Source organism: Zea mays, chromosome 5, assembly GCF_902167145.1.
Source record: "Zea mays cultivar B73 chromosome 5, Zm-B73-REFERENCE-NAM-5.0, whole genome shotgun sequence".
NCBI lineage: Eukaryota > Viridiplantae > Streptophyta > Magnoliopsida > Poales > Poaceae > Zea > Zea mays.
In genome coordinates, this window is record NC_050100.1 from 205,961,474 (window position 1) to 205,983,629 (window position 22,156).

The 22,156-nt window shown below is 44.2% G+C and overlaps 3 protein-coding genes across 15 annotated transcripts in view; 1 reads left to right on the forward strand and 2 right to left on the reverse strand.

Moving 5' to 3' along the window:
- The first annotated feature begins 6,370 nt into the window (after positions 1-6,370).
- LOC103627569 (VAN3-binding protein) lies at positions 6,371-8,190 on the forward strand. The gene is made up of 6 exons (XM_020538639.2): positions 6,371-6,490; positions 6,566-6,634; positions 6,708-7,104; positions 7,178-7,282; positions 7,385-7,480; positions 7,834-8,190. The coding sequence occupies exons 1-6, from the start codon at positions 6,416-6,418 to the stop codon at positions 8,022-8,024; spliced, it is 933 nt and encodes a 310-aa protein (XP_020394228.1). The 5' UTR covers positions 6,371-6,415; the 3' UTR covers positions 8,025-8,190.
- Positions 7,599-9,385, reverse strand: LOC103627570 (uncharacterized). Its single transcript, XM_008647853.4, has 2 exons — positions 9,111-9,385; positions 7,599-8,924 (listed from the first exon to the last, which is right to left on the reverse strand). Exons 1-2 carry the CDS (start codon positions 9,282-9,284, stop codon positions 8,529-8,531), a joined length of 570 nt encoding a protein of 189 aa, XP_008646075.1. The 5' UTR covers positions 9,285-9,385; the 3' UTR covers positions 7,599-8,528.
- Positions 9,386-9,795: 410 nt separating this feature from the next.
- Positions 9,796-22,156, reverse strand: part of LOC100216988 (uncharacterized) — a 31,451-nt gene continuing 19,090 nt past the window's right edge. For 4 of the 13 annotated variants that reach the window (XR_004858128.1, XR_004858127.1, XR_004858129.1 and 1 more), the window contains 4 exons: positions 17,045-17,744; positions 11,313-11,767; positions 10,496-11,146; positions 9,796-10,390 (listed from right to left, as the gene is read on the reverse strand). Coding sequence is in view for 4 of the 13 variants with exons in the window: in XM_020553112.2 (XP_020408701.1) it covers positions 10,729-11,146; positions 11,313-11,767; positions 17,045-17,747 (1,576 nt within the window). In the remaining 9 variants the exon portion in view is untranslated. Of the gene's footprint in view, positions 11,147-11,312; positions 11,768-17,044; positions 17,748-22,156 lie in introns of those variants that run through there. The other 9 variants (XR_002269407.1, XR_002269406.1, XR_002269405.1 and 6 more) reach the window with 7 other exon arrangements.

Genomic DNA, 22,156 nt, shown 5'->3' on the forward strand with positions numbered 1-22,156 from the left:
GAGGAGATGGATGTGGAATTGATAAAATCCCGGCAGCCGGCATGGAGGGGAGGGGGCCGGGGCGACCGAGCGAAGCTGCTGTTCTTGACGCGACGGCTTGTCGTGTTCGTTTGCCATGCGGTGGTGCGGCTTTGAGCCGACGATACCTCTGGTTTCGTTCGTCATTGGGTGGTTGATTCGGCGTTGGCTGGCTTGGCCCGTACTCGGACTGGGTCAAATTCTCTTGGCCTCGGACACATATGGCCCCGTTGCTGTTTTGCTTGTGCGTCGTGTGCCACTGTGGGCCCGTGCCAGGGCGTGGTGTGGGCGTGCGGCACGGTGGACCGGCACAGGCTGATGTCCGTTGGATACTTATTAAACTCAAAAGGGCTTGTTTGGAATATTGACATACACAATTACAATTACTACTACCATCATATATAAGTTGACAACCAATTAACATTCGCCGTAATCAAGGCTGTTCATCAGTTTTATGTCCGCACATGACATGACCCACCTTACCCACGACTATGTTGGATCTTTCGCCGACGAAACGAGCACGTGTGTATTTTAATACCAGGCAGCATTATTTCCAAGCTTTTTCGTCACTGAGATATCGAGTGTGCAGGATTGTGTTGGTTTCTGCGCCACATAACCGTCGCTCGCCGAACTAAATTGACCGGCCGCTGTGTATATCGCGCAGCTGCGGAAAGCCCACCGTACGTACTCCATTCTACTACGTGTTGTATAGCATTACAATGGATGGAATCGTCGACGCGCGGCACGGATCCGATCGAGCTCGGTCACGTTGCCATGGACTCGATCTTCAGAAGGCTGTTCCGTTCACGCAGCCGTTTCCGTGCGCAGTTGCTAAAAAGCTTCCTTTTTTGTGTCGCTCGTGCACCGTGAGACGAGTAACAGCAGCTCTGGCTCTAGCTTAGCTCTCGATCGAGTGAAGTCCGGTCCCCCGATCGATGCGAGCCAGCGAGCGCGACCGCATCCTCATCCCCAGGGAGACGGAAGACGTACGGTACCGGAAGACAAGACGCCATGCCTCGTTGCATCGTCTTCTAGAAAACCGGGACGGGACTACGGGTCGGCAGACGGAGAAAAGGGTAGGGGGCGCGGCGGCGCCACCAGGTCCGCGTCCGTCCGTCCGGGCAGAGAGTGAGGCGTCGGTCTGTCACGTCGCGCCCACGGGAAACTAAAAGCGCAGCGGTGTCGCGCCCGCCGGGCTCATCTTCCTCTTCCTTGCGTTAGCTCCTGGTCGCCGTGCTCGTCGCGACAAGAAGGCAGCACGCGCACGGGCCTGCCTCCTCCTGAGCGCTGATCCCGTCAAGGCCGTGGAAAGATCAAAGCGGTGACTGTGCACGCTGTTGCACCTATCTATCTACATTTATTATATATTTACGGAGGCGCACGTTATCGTATACGTCGATTTCGCCGCGAGCCCACCTGCACTTTGGCGAGGTCGATGCCTGACGTACGCCCCACACAGTTCACCGTCCTGTCTCTCCTCAATACACATAAATTAAGGATTTGTTTGGATACCTCAAATCACATGCGTTGAGGTGGATTGAATGTAAATTAATGAAATTCCTTCCCTTGTCTTATCCTTCCATTACTTAACATTACTTTGTAGCTACCAATTTCAGTTAGAAGTAGGAGTTCCGTTACCAATTTCGTACTTTCAATGAAGAAATTTATACCCTAATCCAACTCAATATATGTAGTTTGTGGTGAATACTAGAGTATATCCAACCAAGTCCTTTGTGTATTAGGGTGTAAGTTAACTTACACCTCAATACATCTTAATCCATGTATATTTGAATTTATCAGTTACTCACAAGCATATATCCGAGTTTTTAAAAACTAGCAGGTGATCCGCACAAACAGTACGGATGGCTAGTTTTATTTTACTAAAGCCATTACGTATTTTGTATTTTTGGGAAACAAATGTTTGTTTGTTTATAGTTGCTCTTGATGTTCCCAACTACATCTATATCTGCCAAAAGTATATATTTTATCATCGACCAGATCCTTTGTTTGAAGATCTCTTCTCTTTCCTTTTCTTCTATTTTCATCTAATGGCCCACAATTTATGCTATAGCGAGATAACGACATCATTTACTTATTTGATGAGCTCAATAAAATTATCATCTTATGTCGTTGGGCTACTCCAAAAGCTCCTCGAACAACTCCTTGAAAATTTCACCAGAAGGGAGGCTCTTTGATAGACTCTTCATGAAAAAAGAGTTTCTACTAGCTCCTCTCCCATGTTTTTTTCTTCGTCGGACCTACATTGCAAGAGAAACTGTAACAGTGCGTTTGGATGTTGGAATTTAGACTCGGAATTCAGAATTGGAATTGACAAACCCGAATTCTGGTGTTTGGATGGTCACAGTATTTGGAATTGGAAATCCACAAAATTCCAGCCGGTATTCAACTCTACACACGCATCCACTCTCCAATTCCGACCCTCCACCCTCTGATTTGCTCGGAATTGAACTGGATTTGGTATTTGATCTGATTTCCAAAGCCAGTCTGATTTGGTATTGGATCCAATTCAATTCCACCATCTCCAATTCCAACATCCAAACGGAGCATAAGTGTAAAAGGAGTTGTGTTTCCAATAAAACATGATACTCTTTCTAGAGCTCTTCCTGAAAAAAAGAGGGAGAGCTAGAGTTTGCGTTGAAGCCCTACCAAAAGGGACCTTAATATCTCATAAAGTTTTAAATTATTTAGTCCTCTTATAATTTATTTTTTTGAATAATATTAAACCCTAAATCTAAAAGGGGTTTGGAATATAGAAACAGTAGAATAAAATACGTAGTTTGGTGCACTGCTCATAGGTGATCTGGTTCGTGGCCTGTCTATTTGGGCCGGCCACTCCGGTATTTCCAGACAATAGAGGGGGAGTGTGACTTGGCCCAAAGTAATGTATCTTTTGCTTACATATTTAGTTTCGCTACACTGTTTGTGCCTAATACTAGATGGCTCTATCTGCAGGGCGCGCACTGATCCAGTTGTGTGAACACTCCCTTTGGTGGAGTCTTGTATGATCACCAGTTCACCACTAGCAAGAAGATCAACGACAATCTTAGGCTTGTCTCAATAGCCTTGCATTTACTTTTCCATATTAATCTGCTTGTGTCATCATCTTGTAATAAAAATCATCGTGTCATCATCTTTCTGTTGGTTTGCAATTTTCTATCATAAGCCTTGTATTCACTTTTTCATATTAATCTGCTTGTGATTGTACTTGCTTAGCTTGTGTAACTAAGTTGTAGTTGCTCTTCTAAATAGATATACTTATGTAGTGTAACTAGGTAATAATAGTGCTACTCTAGTGCTAATGTTGCTTAGGCTTTGTACGTTTTGCTCATGCATGGGTATGTGTAGGGGCTCCTAATGTGCTTAGAGTGCTAGATGCATATGTTTGTGACCTTGCCAACTAAAATTATTTAGGTGATTTTTTACAGCGTATTACCTTAATTATTTTACTTACTATCTTTTGTAAGGTGTTTGTGATAAATAGAGGGGTATAGTCTCAACTAAACCGTCTAGTTTAATTTTGTTTTTATATTAGTTAACATACATACAATTAGTTTTATAAAGAACTATTCACCCTTCTCTACCCTCTCGATCCTACAATACTTCTCTTGTAACAGGCGCCCTGCAAAATCTAAAAAACCCTAACCTCCATCGCCACCGTGTCACCTTAGCGACCGTACCGGACCTTACCGCTAATCGCCATGGTACATGAGACAAACTAGATTGTACAGTGTAGACAGTGGATGCTACATTAAAGAATTTCGTCCACGCAAATAGGGGGGGGGGGGGGGGGGGGGGGGGGTCAACATTTGCTTCGAAGGGTTTCAAAAGAAGAAAATCCCGGAAATGCCTTCAAGATATGTAAACACTCAAATGGGGCAACTTGTTCTCAAACCAGGGAGCCAATAGATACAAAATTACTTTCTTAGTAACAATTGGACTAAAGCAACTAGCTTACTTCACGGTCCTCTAAGATCATTGGTTACAAAAAAAAAGGGTACGCACAAGATCATATGCTATGATAATGCAAAACCTTATCAATCTCCGTGACAAACAGGGGCATGACCATATATATAGGCTCCACAGTTCCAACTGACTTACCAGCTAAGAAACGACAAATGAACTTTTCATACATAAAGGCGCCTTGTGCCATAGCACAACAATTTATGTAAGAAACCAAAGCGATGACACTTAAATATGAATGACAATTTTGAAAATTAATCCGTGCATCGAAACCTTGTCTGAGTAATATATTTCAGTCAAGCGAGAACAATAGACTATTTCGTTTGTTTTGTATATGTAAAACTTGTAGCATTCTTTCCCAATCACTAACCTTGAGCATGCCAATTGCGATGGTTGCGTAATATTTCTGAGTCAGTGCGATGTCACATTCCAAGCCACAAGAAGATATCACTAGTTTAGGAACCCCACTGCAGTACCCCTTTCACAAGCATGATTTATAGGGTAAGAGACATCTTCTATATATATAATATACAAAGCAGGTTAAACTCTATTCACATACCAAGAACAGACAGAATAGCATACCAAGTCAACAGAAGGTTGCTAACTCCGATGAAGGTATACTGCTGGCAAATCCGGTGAGACCATCAGAAAAGGAGTAGACCATTTAAAAGTTTCAACCACATCTCGTGATTCTTTCAAAAATAACTTCTACATATAGAACATATATAAGGGCATCAAGTAGTAGTCATCGGCTAAGAGGGTTCATCACGTCCAGGCCTACCCTTTTGAGTAAGCATACCCTTCCCTTTCGAGTAACCATCCATGCTGATTAGTTGTCATGTCAAATCTTCTTCGAAGATATTTCAACTTCTCATGTTGCTTCTTTGAATGTTGATCTATTCAATCAATCATATAACATCATTTTTTATATGAAATGCATCGTATGCATAAATATTGCATGCAGACTTCGCGAAGCTGACTTTATGGTTCTAAAAATATATGTTCTTATTAAGAGCTGATTTTGAGCTACTTTCAGCTATCTATGTTCACAGGAAATTACAGGTCATCAACAAATGGGGCAAATAGTAAAATTTGGAAGAACTCTATCCCAGATTGGTGTCTCAAGGTTTGATCCTAAGGTGAGCAATATGTGCTTTGTTCTCGCCAGTTAGAATGATCACTTTTGCCACATATACGACAAGTTGCCAGGACCTCCAGGTCAAATTCATGCTTTCAATTGTTATGTGCCAAGATGAAAAGAATTAACCACTTATAGGTAGGGGTAGCAATGGGCTCTAGATTTTACACTATAAAATTTAAGGATTGATTCGAATTAGGACCGAATTCTATTCATATTCATTTTTGAACTAAAATTATTTAAGGGCTCTAACTTATTATGAAGAAACATTTGGATCGTGATCCACTACCACTAGGCATCTGAAGTAACTTGATGTAATCATGATTCATGGCAGGAAGGATGGCAACAGAAGTTGAATGACCAAAGAAGCCTAGACCTATACAGCGAAATTCCAAGAAAAACAGAATATTCTGAACCAGAGGAAACTAAGAACCATCTACACACTGCAAAGCTTCGTCCCCAAAGCTTATCTTCTATCTGTAAACGTAAGTTTTTTTTGACCGGGAAACTGTAGGGGAAGCCCCTACAGCAGAATTTTATTGCAAAGGAAAAAACGCCATAGGCCAAAACTATACAGCAGGCATCTCCTGTGAACCTAATAATCTGATGTTCTATTTTAACTTGAAGTAAAGGATTCATCTCGATCTACTCAAAAGTACACATTATAAGGACTGCATGTTCTATGGAAGACTGAAATAAGGTAGAGTGCAATTTTATGTTAATCCACCCACAACTCCATGATACCAGTATCCTTCAATTACATATTTTGTTCAAGATACTACTCAATACTACAAAGCTTAGATATTATCATATATATGGTTGCATTGCATATATTAAAATAATTTCTGAAGCCAAGCATAAACTATAGTTAACTATTGGTGAAACAAAATGAACTTTTCTTAAAAATAAAACAAAACAAATAACCTATCAAGTGATTGCTAATGGTTAAGGATTTCAATTTATCGTATAACTGTCAAGTGTCAAACATTAAAAAATATCTTATGGTTTATAGGTTTATGGCCCAGAGGGTATCTTAGAAGTGATTGCTTTACTGGGAAAAGAAAAACTAGAATGCAGAGTAAGATGTCCTAATAGATTATACTCGAACAAGACGTTGAGATGGCAAAATGGAATGGTCCTACTCATTGGATATTATATTTTTCCAGTACCCATTATATTTCATGGAATATAGCAAAGTAATATCAAATTACGACATCTATGAGACTATGCTGTGTTTCTTAGAGTATAGATGCATTGGCTGGCAATGGTACACTGGATATGTGCAAGGATGACAACGGAAACAACATGCTCAATCTCAATGAAGAGATAAAAAAGAGGGTGGAAGAGATTAGGGTAAAAACAAAGATCAACGTTATATGCATATAGCAGATGTTTATATACTAGATCTGATGGATGCTCTTCCAACAGGCTCTACTATCCAGTGGAAATGTTCAGCGCACAGGATGTCAGAAATACAAGACTAGCCATGTCAACCGTGTAAGCAAAGAAAAAACTTCCCAAAGCTAAGGCAGTCTTTCTATTTTACATTGACACATGTAATGCTCTCCAGATGATTGTGAGCCCAGTGGCAGAATGGTTGAAAGGCAAACTAATGAATATAATGCAGAAGGGATATGTAAAGAGGGAGGATAAAAGACTTCAAACTGCCCAGATAAATGCAGCCCTCTCGGTTGCAAAGCTGTCTACAGTAGTTGCAGGAACTATTGGAAATTTCACCTTTGGGTCAAATAATTTGAGTGGCATTGCCATGACTGAGAGGAGAGAAGACACTGACATGAAGATGCATGCCGCAATCATGTCAGCTGCAGCGCTGGTGGCAGCGTCATGTGCTGAGGTGGCGAAATCTGCCGGAGCTACCAGGGAGCAGGTTTCATCAGTCATTAATATGGGAATGGAGACTAGGGCACTGGGAGATTTGCTCACACTAACTACTAGTGCGGCAGCTTGTAAGATCATGAACCAGACCAGCTCATTTTCTCCGGATAACATAACACGAAACCATGGTTCTTGCTTCTGTAGGTCTAAGAGGGGTTGAGGGTCTTAAGATGCGGATAAGCAACTGTTCCTTGGAAGGCCGCATGAACAACCAGAAAGATGCCACACTATTTGTTCGTACACCCAAGGGTATAGCCAATTAACTCACAGTTTACAGATTGTTTATCCAATTATATTACTGCATTTTCAATAATATAATGTTTAGAGAGAAAATTTTGTGAATTCATGCAGGAAGGTTCCATAAGAGGATTGTTTCCGTGCACTGCAAGTATGACAATATAATACTAACATTAGGCAAGAAGGGTCATTTCAAAAGCTCTGAAAAATGTGAGTACTAAATGACATTCATCATTGTTTGTACATAAACAAATAGAATTCATACTAAGATAGGGTTGAAATAATGATGAGCTCTTAACAGATAAATTTTCATTACTTACCCATGAAAAAACATTCCAAGTTCCAACATAGCACAATGACAGACTCAAAAGATCTAGATGATACAATCATATAGTTAAACTATAAGATAGAAAATACAGTCACTTAAAGAAAGAACAAACCTAGAACTAACCCCACTTTGCTGAGCAGGAGGATATTAAAGATGGGTGAGCTGTCAGAACTATGACGCATTGTTTGTTGTTTCTTTCCAACAAATTGTCATACCATTTACCCACATTTTCCAGATGTAATTTTCCACGAACAAGGGGAGGGAGAAGAATTCAGGTATCCTACAGATAAACAAAGCTATTGTGCAATGAATCTCTCTACATCTGGTGGAACCATTCAGTTACTATTTGAAGACAATGAACAATACAACTCCTGGAGAGCATTCATCAGCTACCACATGAACCAGGGACGGATGCTATCTTACTGAGTGCCTAGTTCCAACTTCCTAGCAACACCAACTACATGTATTTATTATTTTATTGTACTCTCTAAGTTTGAAACCTATCAGTAACAAATATAGCGAAATAAAAACTTACAGTTATCTCACTAATGTAATCAAGGACGATGATTTGTCTCAAGGTATATTTTCTTAACATTTTGATCAGTAGTTATTTAGGATATCAAATTTGAGGCTCGGTGAACCTCATTGAACTGACATGTTTTTAAGTTTTTGTTAGCATTGGCATCACAACTGGCAATTTCTACAGTTGATTTGACAGTTTTTGTTTCTTATTACTTTAGACTAGCGTGGTGTCAAACTTTTGCAATTTCATCAAACTTCAAACTGACAAGACCAATTGTCAGCAACATTGGTCTAAGACCTCTAGATTGATACTTTTTGTATTTGTTTTTATCTCAATAAGGTAACAGTTTCCAGGCTACAGGAGTCGAAACTAAAACATAACAGCCCTACTCCTACCCTGAAACCTGCCTATACGAAGATGATGCCGTGCTCCTTAATGGTGTCAATCACGATCCCGAGCTTGCCCTCGATCCTCTCGTTCTTCTTGGGCTCATAGGCCATAGCAAAGACGTCGGCGTCCATGGACCTCTCGGCGATGAGCCTCCCTATGGTCCGGCAGGCGTTGTCGTCGACAAGAGATGGGAGGGTGAGCCGGAGGTCCTTGGAGTTGGTGGTGGCGACGGCAATGACCTTGCTGGTGCCCCTGTGCATGACCTTTGCGTGCACGAAGCGCTTGGAGAAAAAAACATTGAGCAGGAAGGGGCGCATGTACATGTCCGTGCGCTGCTTCCACGACTTGCGGTTGGGCCGCTGCTCCGCCTCCCCGCGCGACCGCCGCGTCCACGCCGCACACACCACCGGGCTCTGCGGCGGCGGGTTGGCGATGGGTTAGATTAGCGCTACTGCGCAAAGACATCATCGCGGTAACGAATCGAATCGTAGCGTGCCGTTGCGTTAGAGAGAGAGAGAGAGAGAGAGAGAGAGAGAGAGAGAGAGAGAGAGAGAGAGAGAGAGAGAGAGAGAGAGAGAGAGAGTTAAGAAGGTTCGGACCTGGCGGTTGCCGGAGGCGGGAGGATTCACTAGTGGGTGGAGCGCGAGGCCAGGGGCTGGCGGGATGCGGGAGACGGCGATGGAGGCGGACCATGAGAGCGACGATGCGCTGAGAGAGGGGGCAGGGGAATGGCGCTGGGCCAGCATTGCTGTCGTGGGGTGGAGCGAGGCCATGGCAGCGTTGGGGATGGGGGAGGTGGGGGATGTGGGCGAACGGGACGGGGAGAGGAAGGGGGTTTCAGACCGTCTTATCCAGAATTCCAGACGCTGCGCGGCAGCAGAGATTTCTCCAGTAGCAGCGTTTTCAACTAGCTGTTCGTTGAGATAAAACACTGTAGCAGTGTAAAAGCTACACTGTAGTAATAGCTGACGTTGATCGCGCTTGCAGAGTATTTTACAAATAAGTGGAGCCCTGTTTTCTTACTATTATTAAAACAGTTTGCGTTTAGAAAATTTTGTTTTCTGCTAAGGACATCAGCTAGACCTTAATTGGCCAAACATTCTCAGCTTGTAGGCAGCATTGTGACCTTGATTGGCCAAACAATCTCAGCTTACAGATTATGGGATTCACCATACATTCTCAGCTTACAGATTACGGGATTAGCTAGATATTCTCAGCTAGTCAGCCTACGTATTATGTGGTTGGCCAAACATTCTCAGCGTTCAGGTTACTGGAGGTCAAGACTGAATACAAGCTCGTAGTATTTTTGCGCGAAACAGACCAATTACTCTATCTCATCGTTGCTTGGCAGTGATGCAAAGTCCACTTACCAAGAAAACAATATGGAGGCGCACAATCAGCTACATTGTTACCGGCTCACAGCAGCAGCCCGCTGATCAAAAAGCCCCCTGGCCTCTAACAACAAATTATGGCTATTAATTGGCATAACCGAGACCGAGAGTTCACAGAACCTTATTCATTTTATTACATGTACAACTATGCCCACGCTCTTTACCTCCTATGAAAAACTTGCATCCCGAATCACCAGAAATTGCATTCCTCAAATGAAACTGGAACAGCAGTTCTGATCATATTGATGTCATGCATTGATTCCTGACCAAATATAATGCGCCGATAAGCTGCACTTGACTGATCATTCTTTGGACATTGGCGCCACATCCTAAATTTCTGATAGAGATGGCATCCACCAACTTGACATGTGAGATGTTTTCAGTGGCAAAATAGCCAAACAACATTGGATTAAACAGAGAATGAACACGATATACAGCAACAAATGGGTGGTGCTGAGGGCCTCCTCTTTTACCTTCTCTGTTGGTACCTGCTCAACAAAATTTCAATGTGGTCGAGTTACAAGGTCTACCCTCAAACACAAATGAGGGAAGCATTTCTACATCCTACAATTCTAGACTACCAATATACATACATGTATGGAAATTACCCAATGCCGCCATTAGTGCAAACCCATCCTCAAGCTTGTCAGATCAATGTGACCTCACCAAGCCAGCAGCTTTGCTCCAGCCAGCCATGATAAAGCTTGCAGCACATCTGTGCATGGTTGAGCAACTCAACCTATATCCTTGGGCTCCTGCCAGAGGCGATCTTGTCTCCTCTTGGTATAGGACAGCATCCCATCAACCATAATTTGCTCATCTATGTTCATCCGATATCTGTGAAATCCGAAAGAGGTTCTAACTCTTCAATACCAAGGAGACCAGAGTCACCCTGATCTGGGAAGAACTCGAGGGCGTCAAACTCTTGCAAGAGATCCTCAGAGTAGTTGAATTCATAATCGTTGATACCAAAGTCAGATAGGGAGTCACTAATGTGGAAGTCAGCTGTACTTGGCAATAGTTGAGCAGGCATACAGAGAAAATTACTCATGGCAATTGGCCCTTCCTGATGCAATTCAGTAATCTTCTGGACTTTGGATTTGGGAGGTCTACCAGATTCCGATGCTGCTTTGTGCTTCCCTATAGACTTCAAACCAGATTTGTGGCGGGCAGCATCATTTATGTGGAAAGATGATGATGCCCAATGAAAACTTTCACCATCATAACAAGCTTCTGACGCTATCCTGCAAAGAAAAGTGAAAATGATGCTTAGCAGTATTTTGTGTAGCAGAGGTGAGCTAAATATTAGGAAAATCATGAAATCCAAAGAATGACTGTTTTATTTAAACTAATATAACGGCAACCGCCGCCACCATCATAACAGCAATGAAGACTTGCATCAACACTGACCTGAGTCGGTTCTCAGCCTGTCTACATGAAAGTTCAGATAACAATGATTGTTCCACTGGCTCTGGAGCCTGTTTGGATGATTCTGGTTCCAGTATGGATACATTTAGTACAGACGGGAAGTCTTCCTCATAGGCATGTTGATCTTTCAAGAAATCTAACTCTAATTCTAAATAATTCCGTGAGTATTCCTGGTTTCTTGACGGTGGTGGAATCACAGTTAGCGTAAACTTAGCCTGACCAGCTGCAAGGGCTTCCCTAACTAGATTGACGCTTGGTCTAAAGTTTACCATGGGCCAGTTCTCACTTGATCCACCAGGCTTATTCCTAAAACAGCAGGGATGACGGCAACATTTTGATCTCCATACAGATGAAATTACAGCCATGAAGTGTTTCTGGAGAAGCAATTCATTGTTGGGAAGTTCACTGGTCACATTCACCAACATCTGAGCTTGATCCTGAAAAAAAGATATAAAATACTAAATCAGATATTTGCAAACACAATAAGAGCTACTTTGGATATCCCCATGGGGATTGGAGAGGATTGAGGGGGAAATGAACCCCCACCCTCCAAAAACAATCCCCTCTAATCCTGAAGGGGAATGGTAGATCCAAAGGAGCCCTAAGCTTCATGCCAGCAGTAAATTGCAGATAAGTTTTATGCTTCATGCCAGCAGTAAATTGCAGATAAGTTTTAACATGACACAAGCAAAGTCACATGTTCTTCCTGTTTAATTGGATTGAAAATATGCTGGATGTTAGTAGTGCAGCAGCTTTAGGATGGGCAGATGTGAATAGCTGGGGCTGGGGTTAGAACAGGTTCTGTTTTGTGAAGCAAGCTGGCTCAGTGCTAAGTCGGTTTGCAAATCGACCTGCTTATTCCTAGCAGCTGGCCAGCTGTACACTAGCAAAAATAAAATTGGCTGCTACTACTACTAGCTGTAACAGCACCTGTCTTAGTGGTACAGTGTACAGACTCAAGTTGGTCACTTGCCTGACAGCATATATACTACCTTACTGACCAAGTATAAAAGGAACAGAGTTGCAGCTAGCTTTATAAAACTCAACCTGCAGGGGTAACACAGCCCCGGGGTATAATATTAAGAAGACCTCACGCAGGAGTCGAACCCAGGACCTTCCGCTGCAGCCTGCAGCTAGCTTTAGGAGAAACTACTATCAATACTTAGCCAGATAGTGGTAAACACAAGGATTACTGTAACAGTCTCCCCCTAATCCTTGTGTTTCTCATTGATCCTGACCATTTCAATCCTTGCAATGAGCTCATAAAATCAAACTCGCCCTAATGCCTTTGTTAGAATATCTGCGAGCTAGTCTTTGGTGCTAACAAAATCAGCAGAAATGCTCCCATTCTCCAAGCACTCACGGATGAAGCAGAGATGCTCACTTCTTCAAGCATTCACGGATGAAATGGTACCAAATGTCTTGCTGAGTGCCACAGCGGACATGTTGTCCATTTTCAGTTTCCCTGTGGTAGCTTCCTTTCCTGTGAGAACGCCCAGTAACCATGCCAACAATTGGCTTGCCGCCATTGTTGCAGGAACATACTTTATTTCCCATGAAGACAGAACAACGATCCACTGCTTCATCGATTGCCAGCTGATCGGGTTAACACTGTGGAAGACTGAAGCACCATAGGTGCTTTTGCGTGAGTCAATGTCACCGACAAGGTCATTATCCATAGCTGACCAATTTAGCCTCTCCTATGCCACGAGGGTAGACGAGGTCATAGTCAATGGTGCTGTACATGAAGCGGCTGACATACACCACTGTGAACGCGAGATCAGGCCACATGTGGACGAGGTACTTCAGACTCCCAATGATCCGCCGGTACATGGTTGTGTCAACCTCCCCAGCCATGCTCTCTCGACTCAGCTTGAGCTGCTCCTCCATGGACCATGGATGTGGGTGATGGATTGCAGTTCCTCATCATAATGATGTCGAGGATGCGCCTCGTGTAACTCCCCTGATTCAAGGTAATACCATTCGAGCCTTGGTGTTGGTGTACCTCAATCCCCAAGTAGGAGAGGAGCCCAAGGTCACTCATAAAAAAATGTGCTTTCATCTCATCCTTGAACGGATTGGTCTCTCCTTGATTTGACCCGGTGATCACTAGATCATTGACGTAGATGCCAACAAGCAGACTATCGTCGTATCCATGCTCGTAGACAGCGTGCTCATGGGCACGCTGCTAGAATCCAAGTTGCTTCAAGGTGGCATCAAGGTGCACGTTCCATGCCACGGGGCTTGGCATAGCTCGTACAACGCCTTCGTCAAACACAGTATCTTGCCTTCTTGTCCGGCAATGACAAACCCTGATGTCTTCGGCACATAGACCTCCTCCAGCACTATGTTGAGAAACACCGACTTCACATCTATGTGATGAACAGGACACCCTTCATAAGCTACGAGTGTGAGGAGCAACCACAAAGATTAGAGGGGTGCAATAGAGGCGAAGACTTCATCAAAGTTGCTCTCGAGTTGCACCTACCCCTTGCCAACGATCCACAACATGTGCTTAATTATAGCGCTAGCCTCGTTCTTCAGCTCTTAGACCGAGCAGGCCGATTGGATGGTGGTCGTTCGGCAATACCAGTAGCTCCTAGGTGCCATTGCGTTCTACAACATCCATCTCCTTCATCACGGTGTGCCATGTCGTATTATGCTCAGCATCGGTCAAGGAGCTCGCCTCTCTTTCACAACAAAGCAAAGCTCACCTCAGTTGAAGTCACATGGCACATTGGTGTCTCATCATGAGATGTGTCCAGCCGCTCTTTGTCGTTGGGCGGTGATGAACTCAGGATCGGTTGGTGATTAATGAGTAGGTGTTGAAGTTGATGGTTGTGGAACTAGAGGCGATGTCAAAGCTAGAGTTGTTTGTGCCGAGTGCAAACCAGCTAGTAGCACCAAGTTAGGGGATGCTACTTCCCCTACAATTAGAGTAGGCACCATGAGGGTAACTTGTTTGATTGTCATGGTGATGCACGTGCAAGAGCTTGTCCACTGAATTGTAGGTGTGATAGCCATTGGCACACTCATCGTAGTTGATGAAGATCATGGGAGAGCGTGGGTGGTGGAGCTTCCGAAGTTGTGGGCGCACATCTTTAGTGCGACTGCTTAGTGAAGGGTGTGCATCGACGTTTGGTGGTGATGCACACGTCACCTAGAAGGTCATGCACCAACTCAAACCCAAGAAGACCAAACCGATCGTGTCATCTCTAGGCATCGGCATCGTCATCGTGGCGAGCAACAAGGTAGATAGGGTGTGAAACATCCAGGTGCAACACATGCAGGTTGTTGGAGCCACGTCACACCTTGGTGAATAGTTGCTACCGATCCCAGATGCGGAGCACACGATCGTCAATGTGGACCATGACATCGTTCACATCAAGTTGCCCAAGGGTCACAATGAGGATCTTGTGTGTGCCTTGCTTGTCGCGTAGTCGGTGAGGATAACAGAGCCACAACCTTAGATGCTCCCCACCAAGCCATCCCCGAACTTGACGGTGCCAACCATAGAGCAATCAAGCTCAGAGAAAGCTACCATAGAGCATAGTTGTTAAGGCGAGGTAACGCGACTTACCCCCTTTTCACCTTTTAAGCGATAAGGCGTAAGGCAAGGCGACGCCTTAAATAAATTCAAAAATAGAATAAATATTGATATTTGAGAAAGTATTGAGGACAAACATATTAATAAAGTGGAAAAGATAAAGAAAAAAAGATTAGTCCAGTTACCCTACAAATCAGCACAACTAGGCCATTAAAATTAGGTCAAGCCCACTTCCTCTCTCCTAGCCAGCCAGCCCTCACCCTGTCACCTCCCTCTCCCCCTGTCTTCTCCCAACCACCTCCCTCTCCCCCCTGTCTCCTCCCAGCCGACTCCCGCCAACGGCCTCTACTAGCTCTCTCCCTCTCTTTGTTGGCGCTTCTCCCTTTCTCATGTCGGCGTCGCCGCGCCGCTGCTGCCGCACCTTTGGAGCCACCGCGGCGTCGCGCCGCTGCAGGAGCTAGCCGCCGACAGCCTCTCCCACTCGCCTTAGGTGCAGAGTAAGGCGACTACCGACTAGGATGCCTTACGCTTAGAGCACGCCTTAGCACTTAGGCGTAGCTCAACTATGCCATAGAGCGCGTCGTGTGGTTCGTGGCACCTGAATCAATGTATCGCTTCTCCAAGTGCAACATCGTTGTCAATCGTGACAAGAAATGTCTATGCACATGACTCATCGAGGTGCATGTCGTCCAGCGCCACCGAGAGCATGCAAGGTGAGCCTACACCTTCTTGAACTTGCGGCAGTCCTTTGCCCAATGCCTAAGGTGGCTGCAGTTTCAGCACATGTCATTCACTCATCATCAACTCCGCCATCCAAGTTGTCTGGCGTGCAAGGCTGCCTCTTGCACCCGCCACCCGGTTTAGGAGACTTCGAACTACCCTGACCATGATGCCTCTACTTTGACCGCGCGAACCACTGTTCCTCTGTGCAATCGGCGTCACTGTACTTGATTGCATCCCAGAAGCCTCTAGCTTCACCTTCATGAGGAGGCTCCAATCCTCATGGTTGTTGCGCATCAGTTGTGTGTACAGCGTGCCACCGACTTCCTTCACCACACACCATCTTCTAGCTTTGATGGTGTCGTCTGCTCCTTGGCTGCATGGAAGGAGAACAGCAATGGTAGGTGCACACCAGTTGTTGGATCTTGGATGCGGCTTGGACCAGTACCTGGCGGAACTGAGTCCATGGATCACTCTAACATAGGCTATGGATACCAAATGTTAGTAGTGCAGCAGCTATAGGATGAGCAGATGTGAATAGCTGGGGCTGGGGTTCGAACAGGTTCTGTTTTGTGAAGCGCGCGCGCGGACACATACACACATATATAATTGGCCGCTACAACTACTAGCTGTTTAGCAGCACATGTCCGAGCAGTAAAGTGTACAGCATGGTTTTTAAAGCGGTAAGGCGGTCCAAGGCGTTGGAGCACCGCCTGGACGCCTAGGCGGCGCCTAGGCGACGCCTAGGCGGCGCCTAGGCGACGCCTAGGCGAGGTAGGCGGGCAAGGCGCCTAGGCGTTAGACCACCGCCTGGACGCCTAGGCGACGCCTTAAGAACAGAGGTGTACAGACTCAAATTGACCACTTGCCTGACAGCCTTTATACTACCTTACTGACCGAGTAAAAAAGGAACCGACTTGCAGCTAGCTAATTAAGACAAACTACTATTAATACTAGACAGATAGTGGTAAATACAAATGTTACTCTTTAACACAGGATTGGTAATTAGCCATAGAAACAATGTAACGCTAGGGAGTAACACAGTTCTGGGTGCTTGGCAGTTACCCTTATTAGTATATCCTGTACCATCGTTTTTACAATCTGACCCAGTTTAGAAGCTAAAGGTCAAGAATTTTTTATTTAAACTGACCCAGTTCCCCTACAAACTGGGTCAATTCTCCTCTCATTATTAATATAAGCTGGAATGGAAGGTTCCAGATCTTTCAAAAAAAAACTTAAACTGGGGGGGGGGGGGGGGTGTTCTATGAATAAAGTGTATTGTCCAAGGTATGTTTGCTTGTATGATCTCATAACTATTTTGAGAGATCATAATAAAGTTAATCCATTGTTTGAAGAACAATAACATAGTCAATCTTTGTCAATTTACACACTACAAATCTTCCTTTTTGATAAAGTAGTCCAATAGGAAGACAAGATATCAACTCACCTCAGATACTCTAAGTACAGCCTTTCCAGTCCCAGAAGGAGCCTTTTCACTGTTAGAATTATCTGTTGCTGATATTGCATATTTGCAGAAAAGTTCTCTGTATCTCTCACAGCAATGCAAAGGATGATGATATCTTCCCCTATAGGAGGACCCGCCTGGCAAGGAGTGAAGAAAATCACTTGCCAGTTCCCAAAGAGGACCATACTCATGCACAGTTCCACAAAGAACTGCATCTTCCTCAGATGTCCATGAGTCTGAAGCACAATCTCGAGACCATATTCCCTTCTTTTTCAATCTCTCAGGCTTTATCACAATAACACGCTTTACTGGCATGCAAGGGATGGAAAGTCTGCCATCACTTTTAGTTCTAGCCACTGATTTTGGATCTGAATCATTAAGGTCCTCCTTCGGCCTAGGTGACAACTCAGAAATAAAACTTGATTTAGTTTTCTTAAACTTTTTTAAACTTCTGCTGTTACTATCTTCCTCAGTAGCAGACATAATCTTCTTACGCTTGTTAGAATAATGGTGTGGCGATTCATCACTTATAAGCTCAGGTGAGGGTGCATTGTCATCAATGCTCATTGTATCTACAGAGGTTTCCTCCAGAATGACTTCTGATTCAGAAGACAAACGCGGTCTTTTCTGGGACTTGAATTTGCCAGTCTTCTTTTTATTCTTGTTTGACTTTCTGCGGTGACTGCTGCAGATGAATGCCAAAATGTACAATCAATAGTATATCAAAGGGAAGCTATAGACTAAGCAAAAAAGGCAACAGCCACAAAAACATCCATTAGAAATAATGTGGCCATATAACATTCTAATACTGCCAATTGACACAAAAGTTAAGTGCAACTGAGGGAAAAGAAATACTACCATTGTCCGTGTTTCAGAAAAATAAAGTTTCATTCGATACCTCACATTATTGTTATAACTCCGCCTACGTTATCTCAACATAATAGGTCCTAAGCCCTAATAAAGGACGGTTGTGATTGTGATAAGCTTGTGAGCCAACGTAAACTAGCAATTATAATGGAGACAAAACCCAAAAGAAATCAGTTGAGTCGTAACCCTCTTAGCAATGTGTCATATCAAACTCCGAATATGGTGTTAAATGGGTAAGGGTAGGGTCGGCACTCCCTTGGTGACGTGCCATGTTGCAATCTGAGCATGATGTCAAGCTTAGTAACATGGTTCCCGGATCGACGGGGTCAAGGAACGGTGACGTGGTACGATAGATAAAGAATATTTTAGCAATACAAGGACGAGATTGTTCCTGAGTGCCCAGAACAGAACGTTCCCAGAATGAGGAACATGGACAAGTTCCACGTTCCTGATTTCTAAGATGCCAAGTAAGCAAGGACCAGACTGCTATTTAGTGGTGTGCTACATTGGCACCCAGGTGTAGTGAAAATTGTACAAGGATCTTCACATCATCGATGGGTGTGAAAGTGAAGGAAGCTAGGATCCGTTTAGGTAGTTGGAATGTAGGGTCACTTAGCTAGTTGAGACAGTGACTATGAAGCGTTTAAATATCTTATGCATCCAAGGGACAATGGTTGGTCAGAAAGGAGGTCAATACCAGATTCGATCTTTGGTACACAGGGTCAACTGCAAATAAAAATGGAGGAGTTTCGATCGATAAGCCCTGTTTTCAAGTCGTCGACTAGTCGGCGACTAGTCGCCGACTAGTCGTCCAGTCGGTCCTAGGAGCTCGACTTGGGGGACCGGCTCGACTTTTCTGGCAAGTCGGGCGACTTGTCAACGACTGAAATTTTTGAGTCGACTAGTCGTCGACTTGTTCTAGCTAGTCGGCCGACTTGTCCCCAATTCGGCCCAAGCAGCCCATTACACAACTTAAACCCTAACCTAACCCACAACTGAAGCCGCCCCTCATCTGCACATAGCCGCCCGCCCCTCATCTGCACAGAGCCGCACACCGTCAGCCACCCCTCACGCCGCCGGCAGCCCCTCCTCTCACGCCGCCGGCAGCCCCTCCTCTCACGCCGCCCCTCCTCTGCAGTCTACAGTCTGCACGCCGCCCTTATCAATCTGCAGGAACCTAGTGACTTGGTGAGTCCTGCTCCCCCTCTCCCTCCCTCGCAGCAAGCTCGCCCGACCTCTGCTCACCCTCCCCCACCATCTCATCAATCCCCGCATAGCAGTCCAACTCAAGCTGGTGCTGGTGGTGAAGAAAATGCAATGGATGATCTTGGTTTGGGAGATATTTAGAGTATCTAGTATCTATCTAGCTGCAGCAGTAGCTTAGCTATCTAATGGAGCTTATTTCCTTTCAAGTTTGAACTATATTTTCTTGCTATTTGTTTTCCAATTTGAACTATATGGCTGTTATGGCTTATGAGTTTATGACTTACCACTTATGTGGCTGTCTGGCTGATTTGGTTCAGTCTGATGCTTCCAATGAGGTAAGACTTGCTGTTTATTTCAATTTCGTTCAATTTCATACTTTAAAAGAGGTAAAACATCCTCTTTCTTCATATATAAATGATACATTGTCTATATGAAGCCATTATATAGGCAAAACAGCCACTATATTGGCAAGTCGACGACTAGTCGACTGACTTATTGACTAGTCACCAAGTCGGTACCTTGTCGACTCGACTCGACTTACCGACTTGAAAACCTTGTCGATAAGAGCCTCAAGAACGGTGCAGTGGATGTGAGAAGACAACAAGATAGGGTTACCTTAGTCAAGCTTGTCATGAGTGATTCGGTCTTAAACGTAATTAGCACATATACCCTTCAAATATGCCACGATGAGAGTGCTAAGAGACTTCTGGAAAGACTTAGATGGCATGGTTAGAGCTATACCTATTAGCGAGAAGCTTTTCATAGATCTCAATGGGCATGTAGGTACAACAAATGCAAGTTTCAAGGCGTTCCATAGAGGATTTGGGTATGGTAGTAGGAATCACTGAATCAAGAGGAAGAGAAAGTCTTGGACTTCGCGATAGCTTTTGACGTGTTGATAGCCAACACTTTTTTTAGTAAGAGAAAATCTCATTTAGTGACCTATAGTACTCATTCCATCCTAGAAAGGATGTCGTTTGACTTTTTTGGCATGAAGTTTGACCGACTCGTCTTATTCAAAAAGATCATAATTATCATTTATTTTCATTCCGATTTAGTTTATCATATAATTTACTTTAACTATTAACTAAAATATTCTACAATTTCACAAATATTTTGAATAAGACGAGTCGGTCAAACAAGTTAAACGACATCCTTTATGGGACAGAGGGAGTAGTGGCCAACACTCTAGTCAGATTGATTTTGTCCTCACAAGAGCAGAGGATAAACAAGCATGCTTGGATTGCAAGGTGATACCTGGAAGTGTGTTGTCTCTCAATATAAGTTTATGATGGCAGTCTTTCATTTTCAGGTGCATGCCCATAGAAAAAAAGTCAAGATTGCAACAACGAAGTAGTGGAAACTGAAAGGGGAGACATCAAAAGTCTTCAAAGAAAGGGGCCATCAAATATGCCACTTGGAAAGAAGATGACACAAACAACATGAGGGAGAAGGCAACCTGCTTTCGGAAGGTGGCCTTAGAGGTGTGTGAAGCAACCAAAGGGAGTGAAGGCGAAGCTAAAGATACTTAGTGGTGGAAGGAAGAAGCCCAAAGTGCTATTAAGGAGAAGAAAGAATGTTGTAGACGACTATACCATGTGAGAAATGTCGACAAGATAGAGAAGTACAAGGTAGCAAGTGTGGCAAATGGTAGGGCATAGAGGATCTTTACCAACGTTGAAAGAGAGGACATATCAATTATTTCAAGTCGTCCGACTAATCGCGATTAATCATGATTAGTCGGGTTGGTCGCTTGTTTGTGTTCGATTAGACAGACGACTCGACTAGACAAGTCGTCCTAGTCGTCCGACTAGTCGCCGATTAGGGCGACTAATCGTCCGCTTATTGTTTCCTAGTCGTCCGGCTAGGGTTTTGGTATTGGGCCATTTTCAGCCCATCAACAACATCCGTTAGTCTGGCCTCTCCTCTCCTCTGCCAATACCCAGCAAGCCAACCGCCAAAACCATCTACAACATCCTTTAGTCTCTCCTCTCCTCACTTGCGCCCCCTGCTGGCCTGCTCCACCGGCACCTCTGCCTGCTCAGCTCCTGTCTTGCTCCACCAATGCCTCTGCCTGCTCGGCTGCAGTCCAGAAGACCAGCACCGGCGGCAGCTGTGACTGTGACAGAGCACCGGCTTCTCCACTCTCCAGCAGACCAGCACTATTGATGAGATGAGCTCATCATCTCAAGGTTCCTCCTGCTCCCCCCTTCTCTGTATTCCTGCCAGTGATGAACTAGTGGATGGTTGCTGGCTTGCTGCTCTACTTCTAAGCCAGTGCTAGTCGCCTAATCTCTGTTATTTTGTTTATCCTAGCTGTTTGTTCTAATTTATATAATGTGTGTGTCTATATATAGATATATAAGTATAACTACTAGTCTAAAAGGTCTCTCTGTGTGTGTGTATAAGTATAACTACTAGTCTAAAAGGTCTGGGACGACCAGGGACCGACTAATCGCCCTGGTCGTCGCCTAATCGCAACTAGTCGCCTAGTCGGTCCCAGGGTTCGACCAGGCAACTTGAAATCATTGGGACATATATAGAAAGGCTAAGGTCCGTGAGAGGAAGACTAAGGACTTCAACCAAGTTAAATGCATTAAGGGTGAAACGAAGCACCTCTTGCTGGAGGATGAGATTAGACATAGATGACGGGAGTATTTTCACAAATTGGTCAATAGAAAGAATGGGGACACAACCTTTCAGTTGGATGATTCTTTTGATGGCACCAATAGGTGTTGTGTAGGATCCAAGAATTAGGTTAGAGAGACATTGAAAAGGATGCAAGAGGTAAGGCGATGGGCCCAGATGGTATCCCAATTAAGGTATGGAGATGCCTCGGGGACATAGCTATAGTATGGTTAACCAAGTTGTTAAACCATATCTTCCGATCGAACAAGATGTCTGATGAGTGGAGAAACATATTGGTACCAATCTACAAGAATAAGGGAGATATTCAAAGTTGTACTAATCATCCGGAAATTAATATGATGAGCCATACTATGAAGCTATAGGAGGGAGTTG